A 25,571-nucleotide genomic window follows, 5' to 3' on the forward strand; every position below is an offset into this window, starting at 1 on the left:
AAAATAAAAAGGACATTAGAGAAAAGTAGTGAAATCTGAATAAAGTATGAAGTGGAGTGAAGTCGCTCAGTCATGTCCGACTCTTTGTGACCCCATGGACTGTAGCCTACCAGGCTTCTCCGTCTATGGGATTTTCCAGGCAAGGGTACTGGAGTGGGTTGCCATTTCCTTCTCCAGGGGCTCTTCCTGACCCAGGAATCAAACCCGGGTTTCCTGCATTGCAGGCAAACGCTTTACCCTCTGAGCCACTAGGGAAGCCTGTATGGCCTAGAGTAAATAGTTGTATAACAATGTTGATTTCTCTCCTGTGACATATATATCATAGTAATATAAAATGGTAGCAATAAAAGAAACTGGGTGAGCGTTATATAAACTTTGTATTATCCTCACAACTTTTCTGTAAATCTGAAAGTATTCTACAATGAAAAGTTTATTCTAAAAAAAGTCCAAGTAAAGACAGTGGAGTGAAATCTGAACACAAATCCATTGATCCCATCACATACCACTTGAACAGAAGATAAAAATTAATCAAACTGTAGAGGAAGCAGGATACCATGTAGTAATTTTTTAAAGTAAGGACAAGGTGGAGGGTGGAAAAATGATTTTGAACTGGTTCAACTAACTTATCTTTTTACACATGAAAATAGGTATTGAGAAAAGACAGTGACCTCACCAAATCCTAGGAATTTTTCACTAATACCACACAGCTTATAAATAACCTTAAGAGACCAATGAGTTGAGTAGACAGCCTAAAGAAAAGTTAAGAAAATCTTTCTGTATTACTAAGAATCTTTACAGATGAAGCAAAAAATCATCAGGGCTGGCCATTTTGTTTGCCTGTTTCTTTTTACTACACTGGTGTAACAAATAAAAGCCCCAAAGTACTACTCCATGGAATCAGGATATTCACAAGAAGAGACAGAGTGGCCCCTCAGTGCAGTGCAAGACACCAAACAAAACTCCACAAGCAGAGGACAGGATCTCAAGCAAAATGGGTATCCAACCCCAAAGAGGTCTTCCCAACCTCTGCTCCTACCCCACTGCCCTAGGGCAATGTAGAAAGGTGGCCCAGAAGCAATACCTAGCCAAGAGTCAGAGGAGAAGGCAAACAGGTGTCAAATAATGTGAAATATTTATCAAGGAAAATTCATTTGCACCATATCAGAACAGATAAAATTTCTTGATGATTCTAAGTATGAGCAAGATAAAAGAGAAATGACAAGTCAGCTAGGAATTCACCACAAAAACATGACAAAGTATCATGCAGATGAGATAAAAGATCACAATATAAAACATAACACTGACCAAGAGAAAGACGTTGACCTAGTAATGGCTGGCATTCTAGACAAGCGTAAGAACAGGAAGTCAATAAAACAAATTTCAAAGAGAAGATGCCAAAACAAAAGAGCAGATGAAGAGGAAAACTGAAAATGAAGGACAGACCTGAAACTGATATATTTTAAAAAGAAAGAAAAGAAAGCCTGAGGAAACAGTGAGAATAAATAAACAGACAAATATTTAATAAATGAAGTAGAAAGAACAGCCAATGGGATTGTAAAACTGGAAGTATTAACATACAAGAAAGGCTTGAGACTGTCACACTGAATGCACAGAAAAAAACAGGAATTAAAATAATTATTGAATTGATAACAGATGAGGACCAAAGTGCCTATAATAATAACCAAAGTCTCTAAAATAGAAAACCACAAAACCAATACAATATTGTAAAGTAATTAGCCTCCAATTAAAATAAATAAATTTATATTAAAAAAATTTTAAAAATAAAATAGAAAACCAAAAATAAAATAAAATTTAAAAATCTAAAATTTCCCTGAAATAAAGGAAGAATCAAATAGTCTTTAGAAAGGCATGCTGTGATTCTAAAAATATTATTACATAATAATCAACACAAGCATCCTGATTAAGCTGTTCTACTTCAAGAATAAAGGAAAATCCTTCTGGTATCCAGGCAGGAAAAAATAAACTACCTTTAAGTGAGGGGAAAAGAAATATGATTAACGCTAGACTTCTTTTCAGACAAATTTGATGTCAGAAAAGTCAGTAACATTTTTTACAATGTTTAGAATGAAAAATACGTGAGCCAAGAATTTTATTCATAACCACTTTGAATATAAGGATAATAAACAGCCAGTCTGGAGCATATCAAAGTTTAGAATAAAGTATTTATAAACCTTTCCTTAAAAGACTATTTGAAAATGAAATTTGGTTTCCCAGGAATTTCCCACAATAAAGAACTCAGGTGTAAAAATGCCATGTATGATAAAAGTTTCAGCAATGATTATTAATTCTTTAAACTATAAAATTAAGGTTAAACCCAGAGAAGCACTTTGGCTATTGTATCCAATGTAAATTTATAAAATTTTGGAAAGTAGAATTCACAAAGAAAAAGAAAAAAAGGAGTTTAAAATTATTATTTATTTCATAGCTGAGTTAAATAATATTGTTTAACTAAAAAACTAAAACTGTGTGGATCACAATAAACTGTGGAAAATTCTCAAAGAGATGGGAATACCAGACCACATGACCTGCCTCTTGAGAAACCTATATGCAGGTCAGGAAGCAACGGTTAGAACTGGACATGGAACAACAGACTGGTTGCAAATAGGAAGAGGAGTAGGTCAAGGCTGTATATTGTCACCCTGCTTATTTAACTTATATGCAGAGAAACACTGGGCTGGAAGAAACACAAGCTGGAATCAAGATTGCTGAGAGAAATATCAATAACCTCAGATATGCAGGTGACACCACCCTTATGGCAGAAAGTGAAGAGGAACTAAAAAGCCTCTTGATGAAAGTGCAAGAGGAGAGTGAAAAAGTTGGCTTAAAGCCCAACATTCAGAAAACGAAGACCATGGCATCTGGTCCCATCACTCCATGGGAAATAGATGGGGAAACTGTGGAAACAGTGTCAGACTTTAATTTTGGGGGCTCCAAAATCACTGCAGATGGTGACTGCAACCATGAAATTAAAAGATGCTTACTTCTTGGAAGAAAAGTTATGATCAACCTAGATAGCATATTCAAAAGCAGAGACATTACTTTACCAACAAAGGTCCATCTAGTCAAGGCTATGGTTTTTCCTGTGGTCATGTATGGATGTGAGAGTTGGACTGTGAAGAAAGCTGAGTGCCGAAGAATTGATGCTTTTGAACTGTGGTGTTGGAGAAGACTCTTGAAGTATCCCTTGGACTGCAAGGAGATCCAACCAGCCCATTCTGAAGGAGATCAACCCTGGGATTTCTTTGGAAGGAATGATGCTCAAGTTGAAACTCCAGTACTTTGGCCACCTAATGCCAAGAGTTGACTCATTGGAACAGACTCTGATACTGGGAGGGATTGGGGGCAGGAGGAGAAGGGGACGACCGAGGATGAGATGGCTGATGGCATCACCGACTCGATGGACGTGAGTCTGAGTGAACTCCGGGAGTTGGTGATGGACAGGGAGGCCTAGCGTGCTGCGATTCATGGGGTCACAAAGAGCTGGACATACTGAGAGACTAACTGAACTGAACTGAAAAACACTACATAAAAAATACTGATGAGATTCTAAAACTTTAATGTTTTTCAGTATCTTTTCTTAAATTTAAAAGGATCCTTAGGGAATTAATGTATCTTACTGAGAGAAAATGGGGCTTCCGTGGTGTCTCAGATGGTAAAGAATCTGCCTGCAATGCAGGAAACCTGGGTTCAATCTATGGGAGAAAACAGTTCCTCATGTTCAAAATTTTCTTCAGTTTCACAACTGATTATTACTCTTAAATTCAAGTAATATTTATACAGAACTGCTACAAGTACTTTTCAATACTTACTAAATCATTTAGTCCTCATAACAACCAATATAAAAATAGCCACTACTTCCACATTTTGTAGTTCCAAAAACTGAATAGTTTGTCCATGGTTGTACAGCTAGGAAGCAAAGAGTCAAAATTCAAAGACAGGTCACTGGGTGTGGAATCTATGCTCTTCACCTCGATAATATAATGCCTCTCATATAAAACAGAATGTAGAAAATGAACTAATTTTTATCAAATCAATTCTATTGGGCTTCCCTGGTCACCCAGTGGTAAAGAATCTGCCTGTGATGCAGGAGACACAGGAGACTCAGGTTCAATCCCTGGGTCAGGAAGATCCTCTGAAGAAGGAAATGGTAACCCACTCCAGTATTCTTGCCTGGAGAATTACACGGACAGCAAGCCAGACAGGCTACAGTTCAAAGGGCTGCAAAGAGTTGGATACAACTCTAGCAACTTAGCATGTGGCAAGCATCTATTCAATCATCAACCATCTATCCTTCCAGACAGTAGTTTATATAAGCAAAGAAAAATGTTTGGAATAATGTTTCCCTATTGATAAAACGATAGTTTTTTGGGAGTAGGCAGTGTAGAATTTAGCTAATATTTTTTCCTTTATTTTTATTTGTCAATGAATTTAATGTTTATAATGAGTCTATCTACTTTTTGAATGAGCCTTCAAAAAAAGCCTTTAATATAAACAAAAACCAGATCATGCTATCTAGTCACAACCTGAGCACTGCAATATTAATTATTTAATGCTTGCTTTCAAATAAACCACCACTTTTTTTGTACCTTTTTGGCTTTTTTGTCCACACGATGTGGCTTGTGGGATCTTAGATCCCCAACCAGGGATCAAACATGTGCCTCCTGCAGTGGAAGCATACAGTCCTAACCACTGGACTGCTAGGGAACTTCCCACCATGTTTTAATTAGTATTTGACTGTGATCCCTCAGAGAGTCTAGAAAACGCTGGGCAAAAGAAACATTCAATAAATATACAGAGGGGTCAACATAAAACACTAGATTATTATAGTCTATAGATGCTCTAGGGCCTTTCTACCCAAAGTGGACTTCTTAGATTAGCATCATTTGCATGATCTGGGAGCTTGGCACAAGGCAGAATCTCAGGCCCTGCTCCATACCTACATATCAAGGATCTGCATTTTAACAATATTCCCCCATGATTGGAGTGCACATTAACGTTGAAGTACTTCTTTCCAGTGCATTGTTTCTTTAAAAAAGTGAAAGTTTAGTTGCTAGGTTGTGTCTGACTCTTTGTGACCCTATGTACTATGGCCTGATAGGTTCCTCTGTCCATGGGATTCTCCAGGCAAGAATACTGGAGTGGGTAGCCATTCCCTTCTCCAAGGGATCTTCCTGACCCAAGTTTCTCTAAGTGTGGTCCAGTATTTATCTATATCAGAATCACCTGGATTGCCTGCTAAAAATGTAGATTCTCAGGCTCTACCCTATTTCAGGTGTCATTAAGTTTTAAGACTCACAACTAAAAGAAGTAAAAAGGACTGGAGACGATAAATGAGCACAGCAAGCAGAAAGCAGTAAAAGAAGCCAGAGAGCTGAAATAAATCAAGAAGGAGATAATAAGAAGGAGAGGAAGAAAAGAGGAGTCACAAAAGAAAGCAGAGTGAGGACATCAACAACAGCACTGTGAAGAAAGAAAGTCACTTTCCTGAATGTTTCCCTTCCTTCCTCCCTCTCTGCCTCTCTGTTTAGTGACTGAAAACTAATAGCATGACAAAGTTCTAGAGAAAGACTGGGGATATGGAATTTGCCACTATAATTATAACATTTTTGAACATGTAACCATCCCATAATTCGTGCACTTTATAAACGCTCCTGATGTCATACGTGGTTTTACAAGCATACGTACAATTTTAGAGACATTTCCATATGCTTGGCTCGTGCAATTGCTTCATCTCTCTCCTCATTGGCTAACTGCAGTCGAGACATAATAGCTTCATCACGTTCTTTCTGTGCAAGATACACCTCTTCAACCAGAGCTACCAAAATACATAATTCAAAATTAATTAGAGAATACAGAAGAAAATGCACACTTTCAGCAAAAATAAAACAATTCTTTTATTCAACTAAATTACCATCAATTAACCACTTGAGAAGGCAATGGCAACCCACTCCAGTACTCTTGTCTGGAAAATCCCATGGACAGAGGAGCCTGGTAGGCTGCAGTCCATAGGATCTCTAAGAGTCGACACGACTGAGCGATTTCACTTTCACTTTTCACTTTCGTGCATTGGAGAAGGAAATGGCAACCCACTCCAGTATTCTTGCCTGGAGAATCCCAGGGACGGGGGAGCCTGGTGGGCTGCCATCTATTGGGTTGCACAGAGTCGGACACGACTGAAGCGACTTAGCAGCAGCAGCAGCAGCAGCAACCACTTGAGTAAACATTCTTTTAAAGCTACTGCAAAAGTGAGATACCACTTCATACCCATAAAATAAAAAATTAAAACATTAAATAATAAAAAATATTGAGGTTGTGAAATAACAGAAACACTCAAATATATTGCAGACAGGCATATATATTTCTACAACCATCTGAAGAGCAATCTGGCAATGCTTAAGCTGTGCCTCATTTATAACCTGGCTAATCTCCTCATGGGGTTGCAAAGAGTCAGACACGACTGAGCGACTGGACTGAGCTGAACTGAACTGAACTGAACTGAATCTCCTCTTTGGTATGAAGCACATGAGAAATTCTTGCACATGAGCACAAGGAAAGAAGTATAAAAATGTTTAGGAAGCATGTATAAAAATGTTTATCTCAATATTATATAATAACAAAAACTCACAAATAACCTAATGTAGAATAATTGGAGCAGGAATAAATTTCTATACATTGAAAGTTGAATACAAGGCAGCATTTAAAATGAATTAACTATAGACAAATGGACAAATCTCAAAAATGAAAATCTGAAAAATACAGAAGTTGCAAAATAAAGCAAATCTAACTATTGTGGATAGACAGAATTAGTAAAAATATTAAAATGAACATGAAAATGATAAACACCAAGTTCAGGACAGTAGTTACCTCAGTAAGATGATGAAAGAAGAGGAAAGAGGCGAGGACATGGGTGCACACTAGTTTAGCATGGCACATCTCCAGAGTCACCATTTATATTGATTACAATGCAAATGACTTCATTTAAATTTCTGCAGCAGTATCGAAGGAGCTTATACGTTATCTGAAATTGTCATTTCTCAAACTGAATTTCTACTTGAAATCTTACATAACTTAAAATATCACCGCAATTTTAGAAAGGGGCTCAAATACTTACATCATTGAAGCACATTTATTTTTACTGTCAAACCACAAAATAAACTTAGGAAAGACATTTGAAACATTCCTTTAGGTCACAGAATACTGAGTTTTGTACCAAGATTCATCATAGATTAATATACTTTTAATCAAGATAGTTACTTTTATATTACTTAAAATATAAGCAGTAAAAAAGAAACCCTGAGGAAAAAATCAACTATATTGTAAAATGGAACATGCAATGGTAAAACAAAAGGCACGATCATTTCTAAGAAGCTGAGCCTGAGGCAAGATAAATATTCAATAAATTAATTAATTCATCAAATATTTATATAGTTCCTGTGGCAGTCATCAATCCAGTTTTAAGGAATATGAATATAGTGGTCCTAGAAGTCCGTATCACCTGGCAGTATACATTCCATTACAGGAAAACAGACAATAGTGAGAAAAACAGACCAAAAATTAGATAGGGAGGTATGGAGACATATTGCTTTTAAGGAAAATACATAGAAAAGAGAGTGATTTGGTACATGTGGATTAGAGTAGACTATTTTAGAAAGAGTGGTCAGAAAAGATCTTTTTAAGTAAGTGACATTTCAGTACATCCAAAAAAAGGAAGAAAACCATATTTATATTTGAAAGTAGATGAAGTTGAAGAAAAACTGCGACTAAGGCCCTAGAATATTGGTAAAACAACATTAATATGACTGGAGCACAGTGAGAGAGGGTGAGAGTTCTTGGGGATCACACTGTAAGTCATAGCAGGGAATTCAGATCTGTTACAAAGCATCAGACATGACTTAGAGACTAAACAACAAAATATGACGGTAGCAATGGAGGTTTATGAGCAAGCAAATCACAGACTCACATATATGTTTAAAAAGGAATTCTGGCTTCTGGGTGAGAAATTGTTCATAGTTGGGGCAAACATGAAAGCAGATTCCAGTAGAGAGACAAAGGAGTGATCTATGCAAGAATTCACATCAATAACCCACAAGAATAACCCTTTCCCTGAAATTTAAAGCTACCCAGAAATAAATATGCGACCCTAAATAAATGACTTCTAGAAAAATAGGCACAAATTGATCAGATCTGTGTTTTAGAGGAAACACCCAGAGATTAGCATTCAGAGTGTCTGAAACAGCAATCAGAGAAAAGCTGTTAGATTGTACATGCCCCTTAATCCAACACTAGATTTTATGAGTCCAGGTGAGAAATAATGAAATCCTGAATTAAGGCAAGGGCAACATTAAAGAGAAAGAAAACTGATTCAATTCATAACAAAAAGTTAAGCACGTACCAAATTTTCAAGGAGAGAAAAATAGGACAGGTGACTTCACTAAGGTACCCCTCCATCTATCAAAAGATAATCTTCATAAAACTCTGAGGAAAACAGGTTACTCTTTTCCTTCCTGCTGCCACATCGATTCCAAGGGGGAAGGGGAGTCTTAGTCCAACATTTAAGGAAAACTGGAGTCTAGTTCTAGCCTACCTTCCTGCATCCTCTACCATTATATTCCTTCTACGTCAGTAATTCACAAAATATAGCACGTGAAATACATTTTTAATAGTTATGTGTCATTGTAATGTATGTTATAAAAATACAACTAGCACATTAAACCTATACCTTATCCTTTATATGTGAAATCTAAAAAGAAATGATGCAATTTAATTCAATTACGAATTTCCAATCTTCAAAGATGCTGATAAGGGGGAAAAAAAAGAGACAAGCCACAGACTGGAAGAAAATAACTGCAAAGTACGTATCTGATAAAAGACTTGCATCTAGAATGTAATTTTAAAAACTGTCAAAGTTCAATAACAAGGAAAAGAAACAATTAAAATTGGGGAAAAAAAACTTGAAGACTTTTTATCAGATATACTGATGGTAACAGGCACAAGAAAAGGTGTTCAACATGTTCAGTCATTAGAGAAATGTAAATTAAAACTATGAGATAGCCATCATAGACAGTTGACCCTTGAACAACATGGAAGTTAGAGGTACCCTCCCCCTAACTACTTTAGACAAATATCTGTGTAACTTTACAGTTGGTCCTCTGTATCCATGCAGAACCATAGATCACGCAGTACTGCAGTGTGTATTTATTGGAAAAAAATTACACGTATAGGCGGCCTGTGGAGTTTAAATCGGTTTTGTTCAAGGGTCAACTTACAAGCTTATTACGATGACTTATAGGAAAGACTGATAAAAGATGTTGGCAAGGATGTAAAAAACAAAAAAGCACCTGGACTACTTATACACTTATGGTAGAATGTAAGATAGTATAATCACATTTTGTAGTTTCTTATACCCACCATAAGATTCAGCTACTCCAATCAAAAGTATTTATCCAAAAAAAAATTAAAGATTATCTGCATGCAAAGACTTAAACACAAATATTCATGGCATTTTTATTTACAATAGTAAAAACTCAGAAACACCCCAGACTTCTAGTAACAGATGAATGGATAAGCAAACTACATAACAAACTGTGCTAGAACAATTGGATATTCACATGCATAAAATCAAATGCTTTTAAACAACAGTTTAGATAAAGTTAAGAAATTCTTGCTATAAACATAGCTTTTGGAAGATCTACCTCTTCCGAGTACAATTTTAATATATTTTTTGTCTATATCATTACTGTTAAGTGCTTGCTTGTGGCCATACTATTCTGTGTGTATGCATCAATTCATCACGCTATTTTGAAAGAAACTTTTGCCTATAATGTAGTACACAATAGTGAGTTTTATTTTCCCGTTAGTTGTATACAATCTCCAGTTAGTTGTATACAATCTCCAGTTAGTTGTATACAACCCTAGAAAAGGATTAGAGAAAATTATGAGATATTATGAAGAATATGGGCTTTGATTCAGATCCAAGTTGTTATCACCATAAAGTTAGGCAATTTGGTTTTTTTCATATTTCTTAAATTATTTTAGTCACAGTTCAGGTGTATAAAATGAATACCATCATTTATGGTTATTAGGGAAAATTAAATGAGATGATATATAAAAGCTCTTGGTCATATAAAGTGGATTCTCAACAAACATTATTTCCATGCCACACCTTCACCCCACAGTCTCACAATTTAGCTTCATTTCTAGACACATTAAAAATGTGATTTTGATTAATTTGGATCATTGCTATCTATAATCATTTCAAAATTTCTTACTTTTTAGGCTTTTTCATTAATATGGAAAAAGTACAAATGGGAATTGAGTAAGATTTTATTCAGAACACATTCTATATTATACAGTATACTATAAAGACACATTTGTACAAAATATGGTACTCTAGATATTTTTAAATTTTTACATTATAAAATACTTCTAATTTGTGGGTCAGATAAGATGAATAAAATGACGCTAAACAGTGACCTAGGTACCAATTAACATGTATGTTTTATTGCCCTGCAATATTCTGGCATATCAAAAGGTCAAAACACAATTAGTGTGTGTGAAGTCACTTCAGTTGTGTCCAACTCTTTGCCATGCTATAGACTGTAGCCCTCCAGGCTCCTCAGTCCATGGGATTCTCCAGCAAGAATACTGGAGCAGGCTGCCATGCCCTCCTCCAGGGGATCTTCCTGATGCAAGGATTGAACCTCTTATGTCTCCTGCAGTGGCAAGTGGGTTCTTTACTACTTAGCTCCACCTGGAAAGTCCCAAAGCACTATTTACTCAATTTTTAATGCCACAGGCTTCTATCACTTCTGTGTAGTGTGATGAGATCTTTTATAAAGTGACATTTAGTGTAAGCTGTGTTCTACTTTATATACAATAACACTTGATTGAAAAGGTAAGGCTGTGACTATTAAGGGCTTTTAATGTCTAGTTTGGAGAAGGAAATGGCAACCCACTCCAGTAGGCTTGCCTGGGAAATCCCATGGACAGAGAAGCCTGACGGACTACAGTCCAAGGGGTCATAAGAGTCAGACATGTGACTAAATGACAATATGAAAACCCCAGAGTTCCCAAATATTAAATTTATATTCAGCATCTGCAGACTTACTTAACATACTTGGTTGCCTTATGAACATCAGAATTCTTTCAAGCCCACCTGTCTTTAGTTTACTTCCTGATATTTATGGCTTGCCTCAGCAATTGCCAACTTACTGTGCCATTAGAACATTATTTCAGTGGCTTAATTCTACTTTATGTAAACAGCACACTTAATATATTATTGGGCTTCCCTTGTGGCTCATCTGGTAGAGAATCTGCCTGCAATGCAGGAGACCTGGGTTCGATCCCTGGGTTGGGAAGATCCCCTAGAGAAGGGAAAGGCTACCCACTCCAGTATTCTGGCCTGGAGAATTCCATGGACTGTATAGTCCATGAGGTCGCAAAGAGTCGGACACGACTGAGTGACTTTCACTATCTCTATGCTTAAGGATAAATGCTTTACATCAAGAGTTTATTTGGTCCTATATGATAAAGAGAAAACTTTTCCTTCTATAATGCTGTATCAATTCTAAATATATTAATAATATGTGCATTTAAAGGAATATTCTAAGGTTAAAATTTTAAATACCATAAAACACACACACACACACACACACAATCTGATTATGCATTTTATAAATGTTATGAAAAGTTTTCCAAAAGTAAAGTATTACAAAATGATAATTTCAACAACTATACTAGATTGTATATGAAATATGTTGATTATGAAAAACCTGATTCTTTTTCTAGAATTCATACTTTTAAAGAATCAATATGCAACTCTCAAACATTTTTAGTAAAGAAAACTTAATTGTAAACACAGAGCTTTTCCAAGGTAGATGACTATTACAAAGTTCACTAGAAAATCAATATAGCATTTTAGTTGGAATTTGCTCATTAAACACCCACAGCTCTAATGCAAATTATGATGGAATGAATAAAGCAAATACGTATGCTTCTTTCTTTTTATTAAATGTAAAATCTACTGTTAATTGCATCTCGTATGTCATACAAACTTTTCTCCTTAACTATTAAATAGAAGCTTTAACAAAAGTCATTAGAGATTCTCTTTCTTTGACTTGAATAAATTTCAATATTTGTTCAGTAAAGGTTCACAGCAGTTAAATTACATTAACAAATATTATTAGCTACTATGTAAGCCAACCAAGTAAAATACTTGTATTGTAGGTAAAACAAATCATTGGGTGTTTACAATAATATTTGGATATCTCCATTTTTAAACATGGTTATCAAATATCCTATAATTCTTAGTCAAATGAGAAAGATTCAGAGAGGATCACCCCAGTCCCCACCCCCAAATACTCAAATTTGTTTAGTAAGCTAATTGTTTTCTAATATGAGCAAAAGTAAATATGAAGAAGCTGAACCATACTAAGTATGAGTTTATTGAGTCAAGACAGAGTACATATTTTCTTAGTAGAACCCAAGTCTATTGACAAACCCATATTCTACACTTCTCAAACTACTTTTAAAATACAGTAGAAGTAAGATGGTTTATTGGAAAACATTCTAGTTTAAACATGAAATCATAATTCTCTAAATAACATAATTTGGAAGACAGACATTTCCCAAGAAAAAGAATCCATTTAACATCCTCAAGGTAGTTATTTAAATAGAAAAGGCTGAACTGCCAAGAGGGAAGAAGAAATCATTAGGATTTGAATCTGAAACATATAAAATAATCACCGATTATAATTCAAATTCCAAAATTCTAAGCAATAAATATAGGTAACAGTTTGGTTAAAGATTACCAAATTTCATATTATATGAATATTTTTCATTATTGCTTTACATGTGGTTAAATGAATTCCTTGCAAATAATATTTAATGTTTTATGAAATTACAATATGTATACATTGCAGAACCACAAATATTACACTATGTCTTAATTTCCTTAAAATCTATAACTTCTCTTTCTTGGCATAAGTTGTTTATTGTAAATTAAACACAGGTGGTAAATACCACACACCAGTAGGGAACTAACCAACATACTTCAAGTAGTTTGGTGGTTCTGTTCTTGGCATTACATTGCTGAATTCAACTTATTTCTTCAGAACTTCTTTAGTAAACCAGAATATTATTTTTCTAAAACTGGAATAAATGTTCAACATTTTACATGATTATTCTCTAAATAACCTTTTTTGATTGAAAAATAATACACACTCACTGTAAAAATGTGGAGACAGAAATATTTTGCATAGTTTTGTAACTTTCTGTGTATATTTAAGATAAATAGAACATGTTTTCAAATTATTTAGTATTCGTCAAAGGTATAAAATAGAACAGAATAGACTTTTATCATAGGGACATGACAGATTTGACTGAACCAGGATGCTCCTAAAATAAGATTTTAGCCATTTCCAATTATTCAGTATATGAACAACACTGTAATGAACATCTTTCTACACAAATCTTTATGTATGTACACAGACAATGAGTTAGGAAAATTCCTAGAAGTATGATTATTACATTAAAAATCAGCTTTTTAAGCTTTTTACTATGTTTTAAAATTTTCCTCTGTAAACTTGCTATAAATTTATACTTTCTAAGAGTAGAGAAACTGCCAAAGATTAATTAGAAAATTATACAAAATACTAAGGAGCAAAACTATAAAACAGCAACTTTCTGGCAAAACCTGCCATCATTTCATACATGTACTTAGTAAAAATAATGCAAAGACTATATAAAACACTTCCTAAAAATGTGATCTTTACATTCAAACCTTCAATATATCTGATATTAGCTACAATTTTTACTGTGAAAGAGATAAGCTTATCTCTGAAGTATTAAAATCAATTATTTTATGCACTTTTGAAATATAATTTTAAGGGGTATTTAACCTATTTTCTGCACAGAATATACACTTTAAATTTTAATAGATACCAATGGGAAAATTCTGTGAAATATAATTGTTACCTAAACATTTTCCTCTTTAGAATTAATTAAACATATGGAAAAAGTCAGGAATCATTTTTTGAGAAGTCTTTTGTTATTTTTATTTTAAATACCCAAATTGCATGATAAGCTCTCAAATGCTTGATATCATGCTAAAGTCCATAGCATGCCATACCTAGTAAAATATTCCCAATTGTTGGTTATTGTTATGTATAATGGTTTTTGTTTTCTCATGTTCATTTTGTTGTTTCCAGAAAAATACAAACTTTTCTAGGGAGGGAGGTTATAAAATTGGCCATACTCTACCTGTAAGCATTATTTGACCTAGCACTCATTACAATTTTAATACTCAAAGGATTCTACAGCCAAAGATAGTAATATAATTTGCATTCTATCAATATTTCTACTTGCTGCATTTCACAGGTATGGACCTTTTTGTTTTAATCTGAAATAACTAGCCATATTCTTGAAATCCTTTTTTCTTCCAAATTAATAAACATGCAACAGAGATATATGTGGTGTATCATTATATTAATACTGTTACAGCATTTAGGTTTTAGATTAAAGGCTAGCATATTTTATTAATGCCCATTATGCACACGTGCATGCTAAGTTCCTTTAGTCGTGTCCAACTCTTTGTGAACCTATGGCGTGGAGACTGCCAGGCTCCTCTGTTCATGAGATTCTCCAGGCAAAAATACTGGAGTGGGTTGTCATGCCTTCCTCCAGGGATCTTCCTGACCCAGGGATTGAACCTGAACCTCTTTCATCTCCTGCATTGGCAAGCGGGTTCTTTACCACTAGTGCCACCTGGGAAGTCCAATGCCCATTATATATACAGAGAAATGGAATTCCAATGTGTATTATTTCTTAAAAGTAATAGTTTGTTATTTTCTGTTCTTCTGATATACCAAACTAAATGACTCTTGTTCTTCTTAATCATTATATGAATCAGCATCATCAGAGATACGGTATATAGTAACAAATAATTTTTTTACAAGAGAACAATGTACATATTTTATTACAACAATTTTTACTTTTATGTGTTAATTAGTTGGGTATCTTAATATATTTGCTACAACAGTAGATGATATTTTATACTTTTAACATTTATCTATTAATCTGACTAGAAAAACATAAGTTACATATTTCAGGGATTCTGTGTTCTGATGCTTTGGACAATAAACTTATTTTGTCTCTACCAAAAATAATTGAAAATTCTCTGTAATAAGAAAGACTTAATTGTTTTTACTAGCAGTCTAAATTTGGATGCACAGAGAAGAATTTGTTTACCAAGAAAAGGTGGATTAAATGCTTGCAGAATCAGTATGGTATGCTAACTAAGCAAACTTCGTAACCACCGAATTATATATAACATGTAACTAAGAAATAGATAGATTTATATAAGAAACTAAGGAGTTCTTTTGGCTAAAACCCAATATTGGCCTTATTTCAGTTTAATTGGAAGAGGATCTCAAATTCATCTTCTCCATGAGATATCAGGAACCTGGATTTCTTTTTGTACCAAAGGTTAATAAGAAATGTGTCTGCAAAAGTCAAACAGCATTAAATACCAAAAACTGATTATTATTCTACAGCAGTTGTTCTGTCATTCATAATCTCTCCATGCTCCAACCTTCCACAGCTAATCTTTAATGGATGACATGCAAGAAAGAAAAATAACATATAGAGGAGAGACTCTAAAGACAGGGTCTAAGAAATAGAAAAATAAGGCTTTTAAAGAAATATAAATGTTCTAAATATCACAAAAAAGAACTTAAAAAAACTAAATCAATATTCTTTGTGCAAAAATTCACACATCATCTGTACATTATAAATGCAATAGATTAATAAAAATTAAGACATTAAACACTAAAAAATGTCCACTGAGATTGTTCCAGAAAAATGAAAGGTTTATTAACAAATTATTTTTTAAAGTTATAACATCACTCACCTAAGAGACATTAAATTAAATGGATGCAAATAAGGTAATACAGTACTATCTCTGTCACACTCAATTTAAGTAAATGAAATTTTGAAGTGTTTGTGATTTAATCACTTTTATTTAGATAAGAAAAGATACTTACTTAAAGGACAATGTTTCAGTTGTGCTTCTCTGAAATATCTCCTAGTATCTGAAGGTCATACATGCCAATAATTTACAACATATTATTCACAAGTATAATTTAATGAATTAAAACACAGTAAGACCTATGTAGCATGTATTTTCCTTTATTTTCTTTTTGGTAGAGATTTAAAAATTTTTCCTATTTTCAAACTTTCCAGACAGAGTTAATTCTGAAAAGTCAGGGCAAACAAAAATCTATGTGGATAAGATGAAGTAAATAAAATATATATTTTTAACAAGGAATATAAAAAACAAAACTATATATAAGTAACTATGAAATATTTATATTAGCTACACTTGATATGCCCCCTATTAGATCGAGAAGTCTTAAGGAAACAAGATGCTAATATCATCTCCTTATCATCATAATTACCACTTATTGAGTGCTTTCTAATGGGTTAACTACTTCATAAACATTATTTCACTTAAATGTCACAGCAACCTATTAAGTAGGTTTTAACCAAATCTTAGTGAGGCTGTCACTTACACATGATAAGTAGTAAAAAGATTAGAACAAAGGTCTGAATCCAAAGTCTAAGTAAGCATTTGCCACCATCAACTACAATGACGTATTATGAATAAGAAGTGACTGCAAACAAAAAGACATGTCTGAAATACCAAACCTGTCTTATTTGCTGATGCATGTTTAGTGCCTAGCACAGTGTCTAGTATATACAAACCCTTCAATAAATATTTCTTGTTTAACTTTTAAGGAAGTCAGCATAGTTCCAATTAAATGCCTACGAAAAGTTTCAATGGTGGTGATGCTGCTGCTGCCAACGTCAAAAAAGAAGGGGAAGGGAAAGAGTCAACCATTTGAGATTTTATCAAGATACAGGATACAATTGCATTTCAAACTCATGAAATCACTTTACAATGATAGTACATTATTCACATTAAAAACTAACAGAGAAGCAAAGGAAACAGCAACAGTCTACATGAAGGTTTACCATAAGTACATATCAGATTAAAACCCAAACCTTGTGCATCCTATTTCATCAGATCCATATTTAAGTAAAATGTATTAGTGATAATATATTTTTCAGGAATTTTTCTCATCATCCAATCCTGGTTTCCAAACCTTCTTCTTTCAATTTTCTCTTTATTTACCTCTTAAAATCTATTAACAGTAAACTATAAATTCTAACTGAAAGCTAAACAGAATAAAAATATTATCATGACTTCTGACATTATCAAAGGTTTAAGAATTTCATAAAGATAATAGTAACCAAATATTAATATTAGCTACAATTTACTGAGTACCAGTTATACCCTAGGTGCTTCTATACATTATCTCTAATCCTTAAAATAATCTGGTAAATTAGTTAATATTTACATCTGACATGGGAAAAAGTAAACCGGGAGAGGCTAATAAGTAACTTGCCCAAAGGCACATGGTTGGTATTAAGGGTCAAAGCTGTGATTTGAACCTTAGTCCATCTGATTTCAAAGCTTATAGTCTTCCCATTGCTTCAATCTGTCTCACAGAGTACTGGGAACGTTTGTTTTTATATAGTTTTGATTATACAAGATCCTTATTCTTATGAATTATACAATCAACTGGGGGAGATAAGATGAATACATATAAATTACATAATAGAGACAAAAAAATAAATAAGGGGAAAATCAGAAAGACAAGAAAAACAGCATAGGTAAAATGGCAAGATTTGATCAAAGCCATTACATGGACTTCATAGAATTTTGGTTTATATAATCTTTATGTGTCAAACCTATCGCAGGAATGATTTTAAGATTAGAGAACAAGTAAAAACAACAAAAAAAATCACATCTTTTAAAAGTAACATTTACTATTTCTAATACTAAATCTAATCCATACTCACTGCAAAAAACCTGAAAAGGCAGAAAACTGGTAACTGAAGCACTTTCACATCCATTCACCAAACCAAAATTTGACTCTAATTTTATATTACATATATGTACATACAATTTTTTAACAAAAATTATATCAAGAATACAGCTTCCCCCTAATTTTCATTTAACTTTGAGTCATAAAGTTTTTCTCATATCATTAAATATTCTTCATAAATGGTTTTAAATTATTGCATGATGTCTCATAACATAAATGTACCTGAATTTATTGTTATCATAACTAATACTGATACAAATATTCTTATTTATATAAATATTTACAAATCATATACTTAAAGAAAATGGCTATTTCCTGAGAATATCACATATTTTAATTATAATTTTATTTGAATAAAACTATAGATGTACATTTTTGTATCCTATTTTCAATTTTCAATGTCCAGATGTTTTAGAATTCTTTTAATATAGAATATTTTGATTTAAAACAGTATTAGCTCCAGAGAAACTATATAGCACTTTCATTGTCATCAACTTAGGACATTATAGAAATATACTAAACATCTTTCAAACATTCAACATTAAAGTATTTTGTCATTAATGAGAAAATTTGATTAACAAGAATGATAAAGCAATCAAATTCTTTCCATCTTATGCAGGCATGATTCATACTGTTTGTCATAGGGAACCCTTAAATATATACCAATAAATAAATATTTAAAGTATATGATTAGCTATACTATACAAAAGTTTAAAGAGTGAATATTAATGCTTAATCAGTTTTCCCCTCCAAGAGATAAATGAGCTATGTAGACATATTAATTCATGATTTTCAATAAATCACAATGGCCTAAACCTTAATAAATTATATCTGAAAGACATACACAAACTTAAATTATAATGCAAACACTAAAAACAGATGTACTTCTTATAATACCATTCCAGCAATTAGTACACATATTTGATTATAAAAAGCCAAAAACTTAAGTGTTCTAAATTTATATTTGAACTACCCATTTTAACATACTGTCAACTTTCCTTAAAATACATTACTTCCATATTTCCCCACTAAAAAAGAAACAAAAAATTCATATTAGTTTAACATTAATCAAAAAACAAATATCTTGTATTTGGCTGGAATATTTATTTCTCATCATCTTTGTTATATTTTCTTAGTGATGTTCTACTTTGCACAGTAATGTTTTGAAGACATATTATACCTGTTAATTATACCTGTTTTGAAGACATATTATACCTAAAATACCAGAATTCTTTCATATAAGGCAACCAGATTAAGTGATTTATAAAGTGATTTAGGGAAGGAGAGAAAACAAGAGAAAGAATCCATCCGAGATAACTGACCATATCCGTAACACATCACAGATACATTTTAAAAATTTTCTCCTTACAAAGACTTGTGAATGAACATAGACTCCAAAACATATTTTAGGCAGTCATTTATAATCTTAAACTCAGGCAATCCTTTACTTTAATCTTTTCAGGGAAGACATTATCTTCATCATCATCCATGTCATCAGATGAAAATTAACTTCACAAAACAGATTTTTGAATCAAATGTAGGTTTCCACTGGCAATGAATATATGACTATCTTCATACCAAGAAGTATTTCCTCTCAACGAGCTAAAACAGTAAGTGGTATCTGAACTGCTGGGATGAAAGGCAGAGGCACTGGTAATCATTATTTCCCCTTGTTTGTTCAGGCCCTTCCAACAAAACAAACAACCTTTTTGTGATTGGATTGACATGGTGTTAACAATGCATTTAATGCCCAAATCAGTATGAATACAGGTAAAGCTCTCACTAATACCAGTACCAGGATGTTAAAGCCACCTATTTTCTAAGCAGCCCAAAAAAAAAAAAAAAAGAGCCAGAGCTTTCCCTCCTTTGGCAAATAAGTTAGCATGCTAGTATTCACCAAGCCACATCAGATAACAGATTTGCGTATGATTTTTAATGCCATATGTTAATACTCATATGCAATACCTGCTGTCTTTTCAGCAATTTGAGCTTCTGTTGCTTTTTCTTGGAGTTCCAGTTTAAGCTTCAGTTCTCTGTGTTCTTTATCTTCTTTACTCAGTTTTTCTTGAAGCTAAAAAACATTGAAAACACATGGATTCTTAGAATATATCTCTTGTACAAATGTAATTAATCCCAATGTTAATTTTTACTTTCTCTAAACCCTTATAGAATAACATATTAACTTGATGAATATGTAACTCTTGGGAAAAAACGATCTTTAAGGTTTTAAGATAATTTACAAAATAATAATTACCTGAAATGACATAAAAATTATAAAAACATTTTAATATATACTTAATAGGCAAATGAAATTAAAGAAGGAACATTATTATTATTAAATATACTGTGACAAAAAACAATCTGATAAATTCTTGTCTTAAAGCAAAAGGCTTGGAAGGGACCATTGTAATAAAATAAAGGATAGCACAAATTACAGCTTCTCTTAGTAATGCTAATATTTTCAAACAAAATTAATTAAGATAATAATCTTAATATTTGATACAAGTCTCCCTTTGAGAATGCTATGCCATCAACTTCCATTTAAATTGGCACTGGTACCTGATTCATAATCGGTATGCAATAAATAACTGCTAGATGAAAGTACAGAAAATATCTCATGCTTTCATATGGAGTCCTTCCAAATATTTTATTTTTAATTTCTCCCTCAGCTTTTGTCGTTTGTGTTGTTTTCCATTAGACATGATCGACACTCCTAACATCATGTTTCAGTTTGATTAGGTCAAACAAATAGAATATTAGAATCAGAAAAGTATACAGAGGTTAAAAAATAACAGCAAGCAGAGAAAATGAACATTATTTAATAACATTACTTAAAGCTCAAAGGAATGTAACTAGAAAAAGAGTCAGAAGTGACATGACAAATTAGATTGGACAAAATATGGCAATATAAGATAACACAAGGTACATGACAATATTTCCAAGCCTTGCTACTTTAAAGTTTACATATAGTACTGAGGTGAAATACAGGGCACAGATACTACAAACAAAAAAAGTTAAGAAAGTAACATGAAACCAATGAAGTAAAACTTGAATTTTATAGGCACCTATGCAAAGTACTACAGATTATGAAAAAGCGAGTGATACTGCAAGCCACCAAGGGGGGAAACAAAAGAAATTGCTTTTCATAGCCCATGTCTCAATTCAATCATACCCTGAATGGCATGGTATGGCAACGGCATAAAGCTACTGTTACAGGATTAAAGTACACAATAAAACTGAATTATGATGAGTGACAAAGCAAACTTAGAAGGTCAATAACTAAAAATATGCTCTACAATTATCAGACTTTCTATACTGTACCTTTTTATTGCTTGCTTTGAGAATGTTCAATTCTTTTAGAAGCAATGCTATTGTCTCCTCTTTACTTAAATCTGAAGTAACCTGACAAGGATTCATACATTCGCAATGCAAATCATTTCTGTGGTCCATGATGCTGTAATGAAGAAAACTATTAAAACAATATACACATAATTTCCACTCTACAGGATCTATACATTTTATACTTCAAACAGGGGAAACAAGTTTGACAATAAATATGTAAAATTACTTAATTTAAAATTTCTCTTAAGAAAATACTATGGATGAAAAAGCATAAACATCACAAATTCACAGAGGTACTAATATACCAATTTCACAAGGAAGAGTTAAATCTGTGAAAAACATTTGGTAATAACTATAAAGATTCATGCAGGAGACCCAGGTTTGATCCCCGGGTCAGGAAGATCCCAGGGAGAAGGAAATGCCAAACCACTGCAGTACTCTTGCCTGGGAAATCCCACAGACAGAGGAGCCTGGAGGACTAGTGTGTGGGGTTGCAAGAGTTGGACAAAACTTGGCGACTAAAGCACCACCACCATAGAGATGCATGGTTCAGTACAATTAAAGAATTCAGTTTTTAAGGGGTTATGAATATTAATTCAATTTGTACTTTTGGTCAGGACTCCAGATACATTCTTACTTTTCTGAAACTGGGAACAACAAATAATTTTTCATTATAAATGACAGAATAACATATTTTCATTATTAAAATCACAGCATATTAAAAATGAAAACCTATTCCTGTAATACTTAGGGGTAAGCAAAATAAATTTTTTACAATGTGTATACTATTTGGGAACAATAATTAACTTGTTAGCAAGAACTATAAAGGACGGGAAGGAAAAAGTAGATGACTTTAGCCCAGTCTCTACTATTTATCTTTCCTATGTGGTTATAAAGTTTATCACCTCTTCATTCATCCCTACTCCCCCAAAATATACTCCAATCTGCACTTTCATCAGACTGTAACTGACTGCCAAGAGGGTGGAACATATTAATATATCTACTTCATTATATATCAATATTCATTAGCATACCTATTTCATAATTTTTAAGTAAATAGAAACAGGTATTCCTACATAAAACTCTGTTGCAAAGTAGTCTATAAATATGATTTTGTCTAGACTGAAAATACAATATTTATATTTCAATATAATTATAGTCATTGAGAATCTTTAAATGTAGTAATATCTTCACAGTACATGACTAATTATCAAAGTATTTTACTCTTATAGGCAAAAGTCACAGGTGTCACAAATTCAAATCTCTTCACAAAATAGGTAGGTAAAGTGAATGGGTAGAAACTACAAAATATAAAATATCATGGAATGTAAACAGAAGAGTAGATGACCCTTCTAAAAGAAGTCAAACTCATTTAAATGAAGAACAGTGCTGACCAAAAGCAAAACACATCTTTGGGCTTGTCTTTTTGTGGAGCTGTCAGGTTACGGTTCTGATGAAAAATATACCATTTTCATCAATGTAATAGTTATTTCCAGATCCTTAATGAAAGGTCACTTAAAACAATACTCAACAAAATATAAAACCTCAGGACCAAACAAACAAAAACAAAACAAAGAAAAATCCTCATGACCTTCATTTAAGCTCACCCTGTGCTTTTTCACTCAGTGATTTAGACATATTATATTAACATAATGAAAATAGCAGAAAACCCCAAATTCTAATAAGTTAACCATACATCAAATTTAGGCCACATCAAAAAGAAAGGGAAGGACAGAGGGAAGAAGACAGGAAGGAAAAGTTCTCCCAATTCTTACTTTCTAAATGTAAGGCTGCTAGCACTCACTTGGATTTTCCTGCAGTGCAGTAAGCTGTCTCGTCATCTGGATGAGGGTTGACGAGTTGAAAATTCCTTGATCTCTGCTCTGGCAGTTCCGTGCTCTCATATGTAGCTTCATTAACTAATTCATTGGATTTTTGATGCATGCTTCCCTTAGAATTCACAGGCAGTTGCTCATCTGGCTGGGTATTTTTATTTCTGCCTATAGTCTCTTGTTCAAGGTAACTATGGGTTATGTCTGCATTTAAAACAAAATAAAAACATGGTATTTGAAACATCATTACATATTAAATAGATCAAAAGAGTATTTTTCTGTAAATAAGTCGTCTTGTAGCTTTAAACATGCATTTACTAACCTTACTCCTATTATAATCAGACAAACATGTACAGGATGATCTTGCTATTAATGCTTCCATTTCCAGTCAGACAGCAGAGTAGGACGGTGGTTTACAACTTTTAAGTGCACATCAGCTGTGTGTCTGTTTAGCCACTAAGTCGTGTCCAACTCTTCGCAACCCTATGAACTGTAGCCTCTGTCCATGGGATTTCCCAGGCAAGAAATACTGGAGTGGGTTGCCATTCCCTTCTCCAGCAGATCTTCCTGACCCAAGGACTGAACCTGTGTCTCCTGCACTGCAGGCAAATTCTTTACCCACTTAGCCAGCAGGGAAGTCTACATCAGCTGAGGAGTTCCTAAAAATCCTAAAGCTCAGGTTCACCTTATACTAATTAAATCAAGATCCCTGGGTGTGATCACAGGATTCTAGTATAAAATCAAGGCTGGGAACCACTGATTTAGGATATTATTTTATACATTACTTTTTTTTCCTAGAATTTGAAAAACAGGATATGGTAAGTTAACTGATTACAGTGAAGTGATAATGTGCATGGCATTCTGGCATCAGACTGAGTTAGAATCCCGTCTTTATCAGACACATAACTTTGGGCAAGTTACTTTACCCATCCATGCCTCAGACTTTTTTAAGTGGAAACATAATACTGCTTACTTGAGTTGCTCCAAGGATTAACTGAATTAATGAAGACAAAGTACTTGGCCTACTGTCTGGCACATCAATATTAAAAGGGAAATAATACAAGGAGAATTATTTTTAACTTACCTTTTATCAGATATGTATAATACACTAGAGAATATTTTGAAAAGCTTGGCTATCTCATAAAAATTAGTTACCTCAAGCGGTAACTATTAAATAGCTATTCAAAGGAACAGTGTATATCTGATTTATACTGAAATTCCGGGGAGAAAATGACACACACACAAGTGAACAAAACAAACTCTCTTAACCAATAAATCAGATCAATGACCACGAATACTGATTGAAACTAGTACATTATTATTTCCAATAGAAACAATTCTTCAATTTTAAAAAGCAGGTGAATCGCACCTGCTTGTTTATGATGCCTTCTTTAACTTGTCACACTTAAAATCCTTTTGAGGTAGAAGAGTAGTTTTACAATAAAAACAAAATAGAGAAACATAAATAAGGTACCCCTCACAAAGCACTCATTCTTTCAAAAGAAATTCTTTGCTTATATATATATATGCTGAAATTAGGTATAGCCAGTTATACACTCCAAGTCCTGGACATTCAGTCGCTCAGTTGCGTCCAACTCTTTGCGACCCCATGGATTGCAGCACGCAAGGTTTCTGCGTGCCCCATGGCAACGCCTTATCAATTGCTTCAGAATCTTAAGTCTTGACTCTCTGACCTGTTTTTGAGAACAAACATACCGTTATCTGCAACTTGTCTCATGTTTTCACCTCTGTGTTTCTGGATGTAATGCAACATCTCTCTTCATTTAGTTTATTTCTGACTCTGAGTGCTGACTTCACCTCATCCCTGGCATCTATACTGCTTCTCATTACCACATTTATAGCTCTCTTTCCTACTTCAGCTTCTCTCTCGTGGGCTCAGTCATGCACTGAGGACACAGGCACTCACTCCTTGCAACCTCGTTCACTACAGCCCACCAGCATCCTCTGTCCATAGAATTTTCCAGACAAGAATACTGGAGCAGGTTGTCATTTCCTACTCCAGAGATTGAACCCACGTCTCCTGCACTGGCAGGTGGTTTCTTTACCACTGTGCCACCCGGGAAGCCCCCACTTCAGCTTAACTAACGTCAAATTTTGTGATCCCTGAACTCTTGGTAAATCATGGTCTTTTCACCTGTGAATGTGTTATCTTCTTCAAACTGAGAGCAGACATGGAACCTTGCCAATAAGAGGGTTCTTTACTGATCACTCCTGGATCCAAGTAATCATTAACTCTTGAAGTATTGCCAAAATAGATTCATAAAGTTCTAACGCACTTCTGGATTTTAATTCTAAATGTTTAATACTTTTGAAGAATTCATACTATGTGATTTGGCTCTATTTCTGGATGTTTCTAATCTTGTTCTGTAATAAAAGGTTTTATTTATTGACTATGCCAAAGCCTTTG

At 33.6% G+C, this 25,571-nt stretch overlaps 1 protein-coding gene across 2 annotated transcripts in view; it reads right to left on the reverse strand.

Annotated features, from left to right (window-relative positions):
* Nucleotides 1-25,571, reverse strand: part of MIPOL1 (mirror-image polydactyly 1) — a 298,374-nt gene that overhangs the window by 200,146 nt on the left and 72,657 nt on the right. For both annotated transcript variants that reach the window (XM_040256732.1, XM_040256731.1), the window contains 4 exons: nt 23,116-23,347; nt 21,291-21,423; nt 19,935-20,040; nt 5,707-5,836 (listed from right to left, as the gene is read on the reverse strand). In XM_040256732.1, coding sequence (XP_040112666.1) covers nt 5,707-5,836; nt 19,935-20,040; nt 21,291-21,423; nt 23,116-23,347 — 601 coding nt within the window. The remainder of the gene's footprint in view (nt 1-5,706; nt 5,837-19,934; nt 20,041-21,290; nt 21,424-23,115; nt 23,348-25,571) is intronic.

Source organism: Oryx dammah, unplaced genomic scaffold, assembly GCF_014754425.2.
Source record: "Oryx dammah isolate SB20612 unplaced genomic scaffold, SCBI_Odam_1.1 HiC_scaffold_16, whole genome shotgun sequence".
NCBI classification, from domain to species: Eukaryota; Metazoa; Chordata; class Mammalia; order Artiodactyla; family Bovidae; genus Oryx; species Oryx dammah.